Here is a 10,779-nt window from a genome sequence, read left to right as displayed (position 1 = left end):
ACGTTTATCCGTAGAAGAGTTACGACCGCATCCTCAGACGCAGCTTGTGAGGCGCCTGCAGGACGGAGGGTCATTCGGTCCTCGTCTGTATTCCCGATTCTGTCGCATCTTACAGAGGAAAATGACCCACAAATGTAGCTTTTAAATTAAATTAATTGATTAGTCACTCGACAGATGATCAATCTAAACCCACTCTGACAATAAGTTAAAAATGAAGTTGGGCTTTAGGACAAAATTCCACGCGTTCGAAACGTAATTCCTTAATAGATCAATCAGAATCTTAATTGACAATAACAATTGTTCTGATGTAGTTGTTTGTTGTTTAGCTGTATTTTCTTGTGGCTCTCCTCTTTTTCTCTCTTTCTATTTATAGATGTGTTTTGTGTCTGGAGGGAAGAGTCCGCTTCCTTTCTGTCACTCATCTTTACTGTTTGGTTCCCTCTCTTCGAGGCTTCTCTCCTCCACCTCCTCTCTCCAGGGATGGCAAAGAGGAGGAGGAGGAGGAGGAGGAGGAGTGAAGCACAGCGGAATGGTCAACAGAGGTCAGACTGAGCTCTGCTGGAAGCTGCGAACGTCTGACAAACAATCAAAACGCTCCAGCGAGGATCAGGAATCGGGTCACAGCTTTCAACTCTACTGTGATCAAAGCACAAATCTAACGTTGGTCAGAGTAACGACACGAACAACAGATCTCTGATCCTGATGTAATAGAGTCACGGCTCCGCCCTCGTTTGGTCCAAGTCTTTGTACCAGCTTCATTCTGATGCCAAACAAACAAGGTGCATAAATGTATTATCTCATTGTTTTGTTTTATTATAAACCATGATTATGGATCGATCTGACTGGAATAGGAATAGATCTTTAATGTTATTGCAAAACCCTCCATTCAGTACAAAGTACCAGAGTAAATGATTAATATATTACTACTACTACTACTACTACTACTACTGTACTATCGGTTTGTCCCATCAGGGGTCGCCACAGCAAATCAGCATTCTCCACTTCACCCTGTCCTTTGCATCGTCCTCCACTCTTGTAGGTCACGCTGTGTTCTAGTCTCTTCTGGAAATAAGTATTAACTACTGCCATGTCCATCCTTTTGGTAAAGTCCACCAGCATCTGTCCTTCTAGGTTCCTTCCTGAACACTAAACTTCTCCATCACTTCTTCATCTCCTCTATTTCCTTCACCAACATGCCCATTGAGGTCTGCTCCAATCAGGACTCTCTCACTGCTAGGATGCTCTGAACTACAACATCTGAGTCACTCCAGAACTTCTCCTTCTCCTCTAACTCACCTCCTACCTGTGGAGCGTAAGAACTTCTCCTTCTCCTCTAACTCACCTCCTACCTGTGGAGAGTAAGAACTTCTCCTTCTCCTCTAACTCACCTCCTACCTGTGGAGCGTAAGAACTTCTCCTTCTCCTCTAGAACACTCTGCACCAACTCTTCCTTCATGATAACTCCTCCTCTTCCTCTTTCCATGTCCTCCATTATAAACAACTTGAATCCTGCTCCTCAGCTTCTAGCCTTGCTTCCTTTCCTCCTGGTCTCCTGGACACACATCAATCTTTCTCCTCATCATGTCCACCAGCTCTCTAGCTTTTCCCCGTCATCGTCCCAACATCCAAAGTCTCTACTCTCGGTCCTAAACTCTTTCATTCCCTCTTCTCTCGCTGCTGATCGTCTTCCTCCTCTTCTTCGTCTCTGTCTTTGACCCACAGTAATCAGGCTTCCAGCAGCATCCCGTGGGTTAACAGCTCTGCTGGCGGTCGCCGTTAACCCGGGCCTCGACCGATCCGGTGTGACTCTTATTTATGTTGATTTGAATGTTAGATTTTGGAACATTTTTATGCCGGATGCTCTTCCTGATGCAACTCTCTGCATTTATCCGGGCTTGGGACTGGCACGAGGGAGAAACTGGCAATGCTACGTTAGCGCAGTGGCGGGCGGTCAGGGCCTGCAAGGCCTTCTCTGCTTGCCTAACATAACCAGAAATCAAGAATACATGATCATATTTATGATAAAATCAATTTAATTTTATGTATATATATATATATATTCTTCACATTCATGTTATATTACATTACAGTGATGTATTTTTAGGTGAGAGTTTTTATCCAATCAGAATTCAGCTAGCTTGTGTTGCCAGGCGGATTTCATAGTACCAGTGGCAAGTACTATCCGTCCGAGACCTTCAGAATCAGCGCTGCTTGCCGTCTGTGTTGTGTGAGTGAACGGGCTCGTAGAGTTGAGTTGATAGACAGTTGCGATAGCCAATCAGATCACGAGTTGGTGAAACAAGTCCTTCCTGCTTGTCTCACGTCACAACTCAATAACGCGTCCTGTGATTGGCTCTTAGAGTTGATAGACAGTTGCGATAGCCAATCAGATCACGAGCTGGTGAAAGTAAGGCCTTCCTGCCTGTGATTGGATACTCCGTGTGAGAGGGCAGCGCTAGGCATATTGCGTCATCAGCTAATCAGCTGGCACCGGTACGGCGCGACCCACCGAAGATAAAACCACAATTATTCCTGCGCTTTTAACCCACAATGGCCGAAGGAGGGGAAAGTGTGTATTTGGTTGTGGATATTCTTGAAAGGCCATTTTCAAGACGGACCTTTACAGAGAAGCTACTAGCTTCGGCTCGGGAGAGCTAGCTTCAAGCTAGCTCCGGAGCTAGCTAACCTGTCCCGGGTGGGGAAAGGATTGGTACGCTGCTTCCAGGCTTCAAACTTTTGGGTTACAGCTTCTGAGGGTCGCTGCAAATTGTTCTGCTGGGAATGCCTTTTGTTTGCAAGGGATCCATTTAATGTTTGGAGCAACACTGGATTTAGGAACTTTAAGAAAGGAGAATGGATTTTGTTTTCAAACGGGACAGCTGTTTTGGTGAGTACCAGCATTTTATTTATTTAACATGATAATGAAATAAAATCACAGATATACTGTAAATGCAATGTGTGTAAATAATGTGGTGCGCCGGTGCAGCTGTGTGATTGTAGTGGAAGTACAACACGTTGTGTTGCAGTCTTTCTTATATTAAACTGCAAGTTCGCAATTTAAAGCTTCATGGTGGACTTTAAAATGCTTTGGAAAAATTCCCTTTTATTTATAACTTTGATAGTACCACGTATAGTGGTAAGTTTTAATTGCTGATGCAGTTTATTGATTTTTAAATGCTCCGGAAAAAATATCCTGTGTTGTACACGATTGAGGTGATGCAGCACCCAGTAGTGCGTAAGTGTGTGTTTGTACATTATCTCTAAAGCAGTGGTGTCATAACTAAAGCAGTGGTGTCATAAATGATGGTATTATTAGGGGTATTTATTCAAGTCGGACTAAGTAGGACTTCACTGAAGGCCTAGGTGTAAAATGCACCGCCCGCCACTGCGTTAGCGCCTGCTAACCGCACTACCCATGAGGCTGCATTGTGTTAAAATAACATAAAAGGTAATTAAAAAGAAATAAAAAATACACATAACACCATAATGATATTTATTGCTCATGGCCCAGGAGGTCGATTATGATAATCATTTATTGAGACGGGTTTTTGCTGTACGTCGAGGTTGGTTGAGTTTTATGACATAAGAATGTGAGGACCTTCCTCTCAATGGCGCCACATACAAAAGAGTGCAGTTTTTAAATATCACTATCTTTTAGAATTACGATAAATGACTAGAAAAAGAATATATAACAGGAAGGGCCCTGATGATTTATGGTGAACACTGGGAGAACTAGAACCCACTGGGCCGGGACGGAACATATGCGATGTCATGTGGAGGCATCTGATTGGCCGCCTCCGCGGGAGCGATCGACGCAACATGAAGCTCCAGCACAAATAAACTCAAGATGAGAGCAACATCTGGAAAATGAACCGATAGCAGGGATTACGGCCTCGTGTGAGAATATGAGTTGATGAACGCACATATTCATGAGAAGAAGCTTTCAGATGTTATTTTCTGATAAATGTCGTTGTGTTCGTGTCGAGATTTGTTTCCTGGAAGCTGCAGGTGCTTTAAACGCTCCGCGTCCTGCCGTCAGGCTCCTCTGTTCTGTGGAGACAAACACAAGACGTCCCACTGAGAGCCACTCAGGAAACCTTCCTCGAGATGCGACAGATTTAGAAAGTGCTCTAATAATTAATGCCTGGATAGTGTAACCATGAAAGTTCCATGTCAGGGTCGTTGGAAAATACATTTTTCCGTAAAACACGCCCACCTGACTTAGGAGACCATTCATGACGCCATGTCATGTCTGGTTTCCTGTGAGACCAGAGTGTAAACTATAAATGTTATATTTAATTAGTTCTATTAACATTTTCTACAGCAGACTATTGTTATAGAATCAGAAATAGTTTCAGTCTATCAGTGACATTATGCGACTGTACGTTTGATCTGGAGTAAACGGAGTAATTTACGCATAGGCTAACGCCACCAAAAACTTAGTCTATGAAAAAAATTCATTTTTACTCTGCTTGACAAGAACAGCGTCCATAGATTTCAATGTTTTTTTATATCAAGTTGAAGTGAGTCTTTTTTTCTTCTGACTCCCGTAACGCCTCGCACTGACGCTTATTTCCTCGGTTCCTTGACGATTAAACATAAAAAGCCCCCACTGAAATACTTGAATCCCTTCTGTTTGCTGCTCAGCAAAATATCGGGATCCTAGATAAACGTGACCGAAAAATCCCCCTGGAGGTCGGCCAGCTTCCGACTTTACTCCACAAGTTGTTCTCCATTTTGGCCCACGTTTGCCTGAGTCCGCTCCGACTCCGGGGACGGGACGGGGCTGTCAGACTATCGTGACCCGCCTCGGACAAGTCCCTGGTTAATTACGGGGGCCACATAGAGACACAAACAGCCATTCACACCGACGGGCAATTTAGAGTCCACATATGTTGCATGTTTTTTGTATAATGCTACCCACAAGCCCCTGGCGTTATCAATAATTTATCAGTAAGTGGCCCACATCAATAGTGTGATTGCTGCCCTCTGCTGGTCACATGTGGATCCCGCAGAAACCTCCCGCTGCCTCGATATCGCATGGATGCCAGAGCCGTTCTCTTTTGCCATGATGGGTTGAAGATCTGCATGCAGGCGATGTTTTATCGACTGAGCGGAGCGAGTTTTTAGAGAAGTGGCCACTCCCCAGCAAGAGTGTCCTGTCCCTTTAAAAAGCCACCAAGAGTTAAACTTGGCCGGTTCAACACGCCGCTGGCGTGCTGGAGGGCGAGAGGCCGGGAGGCCCCCGGCATGAGCTGCACATGCAACCCATTCCAAATATAGCTCCAGCAGCATGGCGGGTAACGACGACCCGCCTGCTCGGGTACATCGGCCTCTCGGAATGAAAGGAAACGCGTTCCGCTAGTCGCTCGGCCGCTCGCGTTAGACATGCTGATGCTTAGTGAGAACACTGGAGAGGAAGAGAGGCTTAGTTTAATCAGGATGGACCTTCTCACATCAGTAAAGGCACGAAATTATCATTTCAATGTTAAATCTAATTTTTCTCATCAATGAAGCACTTCGTGGTTTTTGACGGTATATTTACATAAATTAACTCACTTAACTTTTACAGCACTTTCTTCAATGTTTTTGCATCCCTGTTAATTAGAATAGACTTTATTGTCATTGCACAATGTACAACGACATCACACTGCGACAGCCCGGAAGTTAAAAAGAAGCAGCTCAATACTCACACACATTCACCATTATAAAAAAACACACCATTAGAGCGTAAAAGAAAAGTAACCAAACGAGTCACAAATATAGTGGAGTAAAAATGACAAATATTTAGTGAGATTTAGGCAAGTAGAAGAAACGGTAGTTGTAAGTATAAAGAACAATAATTTCAGTATAAGAGCCCCCCACTTTATATTCCAGTAGAGTAGTTGAGTAAATGTACTTTAGTTACATCCTGGTCGTAAAATGACTTCCAACTTAAGAAGAAAGTTTTATTCCCACAGAGGAAACAGACTCGAAGCATAAATCACTTCATCGCGGCGTTAAAGTGAGGCTAACTGTTGATGCATAGAGCTCTGCTGTGATTGGTGGAACACATCACATTAACTTAACCCCTTAAAGGCTACGGGTCGGATTCAGGGTCGCGTGGTCCAGTCCAGAGTCGTAAGACGAGTTCTCAGACCCTGTGCTGCTGTCCCTCCCCTCATCTACAGTGTGAACGTTTGTTTCGAGCCCTAAATGCCCCCCCCCCCCGTATCTCCTCCTCGGGCTCCGACCTTTGACCCCTCCTGTCATGTGGCCATTCACACCAAGTCCTGGTTTTGCTGCGATACTTGTTGATTCCTGCAAGATGAAACCAAGTCAGGACTGGGACACCGGGTCCTGGATGGGTTGGGCAGGGTCCGGGTCGGGGCGGGCCTGGACTGGTTCTTCAGGATCATGAACTGGTGCAGCACAGAGTGGATCCGCAGACTCCTGGACCGACGCGGTGGAGTCCTGATCGGGTCCCGCGGCGGCTTGGGCCGGGTCGACGGACGACCGAGCCGCTTCCTGAAGCGGCTCCAAGAGTTCTGGACTCAGCTTCCTGGTCTCAGCAATGAGTCGCTTGACACCAACCATCCATTGGCTGACTTCAGTCACGTGATCAACCATCAGGGAGCGATGGACCTCATCGGCCGAGTCCCAGCGTCCCGCCTGCAGCTCTGAGAGACAGACGGACAGGTGAGCAGCCGCGGGGGGGGGGGGGGGGGGGGGGGGTCGGTGGGCGAGCGCAGTGAGGCGGGTCACCTGAAGACAGGGTGTCCATGCGTCTCCTGACCGGGAGACTCAGTCGACCTGACCGCCAGCTGTCCTCCAGGAGGCGGAGCCTCTTTTCTACGTCATTGCACACCTGATCCTGCACAGAGTCACATGGTAACGCGCGCCCGCCGTGCACAAGGTGGAGATCTGCGACACTCACTTTGACGACTCGTCTGCAAGCAGCAAGCGCCGCGTTCAGCAGCAGCAACGCGCGCTCCGCGTCAGGCTCGCAAGCTGATTGGCTGCCCTCTGCCTCGCAATGTCTCATTGGACCCGAAGGAGGAGGGGGCGTGGCTGCACAGGCTGAAGGCAGACGCGCTGCAGGACGAGGCGTTTTAGACAATGAGACACGCGGTTGGGTTCCGGGATTCTTCACCTTCAGGTTCTTACCTGGGCGTAGAGGGGGTGGAGCTAGGGGGCTGGAAATGGGAGGAGCCACAGGCGGGGCTCCAACACCTGAGGAACAATCAAAGACGAGACATTTGTGGAAGCAAGAAATGAGACCCGTTAAGCTTCGGACATAAATCCCACAAACAATAACTGTCATCTGATTGGCCGATTTACCAGTCAGCTGATTCTGATTCGTCTGCCTGTAGGTAGAAAATGTAGATTCTGCCACAAGGAACAATCCCTGAGATTCAATTTCACCTGAAACCAAGTCACTCGCCAGTTTGATCCTGACAACCGACCTCGATCATCAACCGCATCGGTTTCATGACCAGTTTCAGGGACATATAAGACATAATGGACACATTCAAGGGACATTTAAGACATAATGGACACATTCAAGGGACATTTAAGACATAATGGACACATTCAAGGGACATATAAGACATAATGGACACATTTAAGGGACATTTAAGACATACAGTTGAGCAGCATCATACGGGTGTAGAGTCTACAGGATTTAAAGTGTGTATTTTTGTCGTTGTCCCCCCCCCCCCCACACACAGACAGAAGACTTCTGCACGTTTGTAGCAATCAGAGGTGTTTAGTGACCTGAAGCTTCTGGGGGGGCGACCCTCTTGTGCAGGAGGCTCTTGGGGGGTCCGTGGGCCATCTGAAGGCCGTAGGAAAGCTGGGGGGGGTCGTTCCAGCCCCGCTCCTGGTTACCTGAAGAAGGACAGACGCAAGCAGGTTCAGCTCAAAAGGTGACTCATCATTTTTACATGTTTCCTTTAAAAGGCGAGCCTTTCATGAGGTAGCACGGCTAGCAGGAGCTAGCGTAGCCTTGCCAGGGTCTCCCTTGAGCCCGGATAAATGCAGAGGCTTTTAAAGACCAACACGAGCAGCTGCTGGATTGTGCGTGCGTGCGTGCGTGCGTGCGTGTGTGTGTAAAAGAAGTCTCTCAATCAGACTCCGATGAGTATTCAGCTTCCTTTTAAATCGGGGCAACTTGAAAAATGTTTTTAGAAACCAGCAGGTTTTGCTACTATTGGATTTAGATGATCAAACGCGTTGCATAAACTCAATAAATAAACTGCCGCCTGACATTAATGCACTGAAGTTGTAAATTGACACATTAAGCTTCTCTTTTCTCTTATTCAATTCTAGTTTGGAAACTTATTTTAACGCCGAAGCGAAGATAACACACATTTAATTCATAAATAGTCTAGCAGTAACTTACAATGTGCGTGTTCTTGCCTGCAGAGATACGGGAATGCTTACTTTGCATTATTTTAATGCTAGCTCGTTGCACCGGTCTGCTTCTGGTACGACGGGCTACAAGCTAGCTCAAGCATCATGCTATCGCGCTATCGCGCTATCGCGCTAGGTGTTAGCTTTACGGGTCAGGAACCGAAACGGTAATTTACTACCAGCTTTGTTCGTCCGTGCGTTGAGCGACGGCTTCCTACCGGGTTTAACGTACACGTCCTCCATGTTGGGCTCCACCGTGTCGGATAACAGCAGCTCCTTCCTGTTAATTCAGCGGGCTAAGCTAACGGCTAAACTAGCCCCGGACACGAACCACCGAAGGATTCAGATTAATTACTAATGTTTATAGGGACGACGTTAAAGTCCTTGTGTAAATATTACACGTTATGTTTAACTTAATTGAGCTAAGTTTTTGTGCAACAAGCAGCAAACACAACTTCCGCTATAAAAAAATAAGATCGTAATATAGAAGTGCAAAGTATTAGAACTAGCATGTAGGAATCGGCATAGTTTATTCCTCATTATTATTGTTATCTGCAAACATTGTTCTGCGTTGGAGCATTTTCATGCAGTATATGTTAGTAATGTGTATTTAGCTTTTTTTCTCTCTTTATATTTAATGTCGAATTAAACTTCAGGCTTTTACTTTGAAGGACCGCAAGTCTTATTTCCTGTAACGTTCTCGACCTTCACGTGCTTTCTGGAAAACGTATCCGGGACACGTGGCCACAGACTTCTACGTCATCCAAAGGTAACGTGACCGCCACGTCCTTTGCTTATTAAAAAAAAGTATTTAAAAAAACACGTAATAACGGATACACAAGACGAAGCACAAACAATCAATGTCTGTATTCATTCGATGTAGTTTTATTATTTCAATTAATTTACCCAATAAGATAAACATAATAACACAAAAACAACAACAACAGTTGTTATGGCGATACAAAAAAACAATTTCTTACAGTGAAGGTGGAGTGAGGCAGAGACTCAGAGGGAGGGGCGTAATGACATCATTAGAGGGGAGGAGTGAGAGGGAGGAAGAAAGGAGCATCCTTCAACAGACAGCGGAGAGCGCTGAGAGAGGGAGGGAGAGAAGGAGGAAAGGAGCATCTTCATCCGACGGAGGAGAGAGAGAGCGAGAGAGAGAGAGGACAAGCAAGAGTGAAAGGAGGGACGGATGAGAGAAGAGCGAGAGAGATATTAAAAAACATCGGGGCAGACATAAAATAAAAAAGGAAGAGAAGAAGACTGATGGTGTTATCTGAGAGAGAGAGACATTCATACAGACAGAGAGAGAGGGGAAAGGGAGGCTTTAACATCTGTCATCTGGGCCTGTCTGTGTGCTGATCAGCTGATTGGACCACAGATGTTGGAGGGTGGAGCCATGATGGGCAAGGATTACATGCTGGCCATACTTATAGTCAACTATGATGGTGAGACACACACACGCACACACACACACACACACACACACACACACACACACACTAACAGATCCCTGCACAGTGCTTTGTGAAGTCTTTACAAACCTGCTTTATGGAACATTGTCGGTCGGATTTTCCTCTTTTGAAGCTGCGTTTGAAGCTGCGTTTGAAGCTGAGTAAACTCTGGCGTCCCAATTTGGGCATTCAAAAAACACAGAAGGCAGCGATATTCATGTCAATCCAATGTGTGTTACTATAATGGCAGCAGTGTCACTCCTTGTTTAAGTGTTACCGGTCACAATACAGGACGCCATGATTACGACATCAAGCCGGGCACATCTGGGCGCTGACTTTCCCCCCCGATACCTGTTCAGATCAAGTCATCCGAGTCGGAGTTAATGTCGTCCCCATTTCTTACGTTCCCTGAACACAGCATGGCCCAGTGAATACCATCCCGCCCACCTGGTGAGACCGCTGCACCTTAGTTACCCCAACCGTCCCGGGTAAACGCCACACAGGTGTAACCGGGGGTCACCGGTCCTCCTCCTCGGAACGGCAGTTTATAAAGAATGAAATAATGCATTCCAGTGTTCTCTGCTCCCGGATCTCAGCCCGTAACCCCAAAACAACGTTTCTGGATCTTGTTCTTTGAGCTAGCTGCTAACTTTGTTGGGCCACAAACACATAACACTGGACCTGTTAGCCTGACGAGCTAGCTTTAGCGTCAGCCTTATAGCAAGGCATCATGACATCATGACCTGGACCTGTTAGCCTGACAAGCTAGCTTTAGCGTCAGCCTTATAGCAAGGCATCATGACATCATGGCCTGGAACGCATTAGCCTGTCAGGGTGCTAGCATAACTCGGCGGCCAAGATGATGTTTTAAAGCTTGTCACAGGAACCGAATGTTCACGTCTGGTGGACACCCTGCATGATCAGCTAA

The 10,779-nt window shown here is 46.3% G+C and overlaps 2 protein-coding genes across 2 annotated transcripts in view; one reads left to right on the top strand and one right to left on the bottom strand.

Annotated features, from left to right (window-relative positions):
- Window positions 1-6,318: 6,318 nt before the first annotated feature.
- Window positions 6,319-8,637, bottom strand: LOC137900154 (steroid receptor RNA activator 1-like). Its single transcript, XM_068744214.1, has 6 exons — window positions 8,613-8,637; window positions 7,756-7,869; window positions 7,147-7,212; window positions 6,917-7,074; window positions 6,745-6,853; window positions 6,319-6,659 (listed from the first exon to the last, which is right to left on the bottom strand). The coding sequence occupies exons 1-6, from the start codon at window positions 8,635-8,637 to the stop codon at window positions 6,319-6,321; spliced, it is 813 nt and encodes a 270-aa protein (XP_068600315.1).
- A 1,141-nt stretch (window positions 8,638-9,778) lies between these two features.
- Window positions 9,779-10,779, top strand: part of LOC137900153 (rab proteins geranylgeranyltransferase component A 1-like) — a 4,500-nt gene continuing 3,499 nt past the window's right edge. Inside the window, exons 1-2 of the mRNA XM_068744212.1 lie at window positions 9,779-9,845; window positions 10,270-10,339. Coding sequence (XP_068600313.1) covers window positions 9,779-9,845; window positions 10,270-10,339 — 137 coding nt within the window. The remainder of the gene's footprint in view (window positions 9,846-10,269; window positions 10,340-10,779) is intronic.

Source organism: Brachionichthys hirsutus, chromosome 10 (genome assembly GCF_040956055.1).
Source record: "Brachionichthys hirsutus isolate HB-005 chromosome 10, CSIRO-AGI_Bhir_v1, whole genome shotgun sequence".
Taxonomy (NCBI): domain Eukaryota; kingdom Metazoa; phylum Chordata; class Actinopteri; order Lophiiformes; family Brachionichthyidae; genus Brachionichthys; species Brachionichthys hirsutus.
Note: the sequence above shows the minus strand (reverse complement) of the source record. Positions and strands in the feature narration are given on the sequence as shown.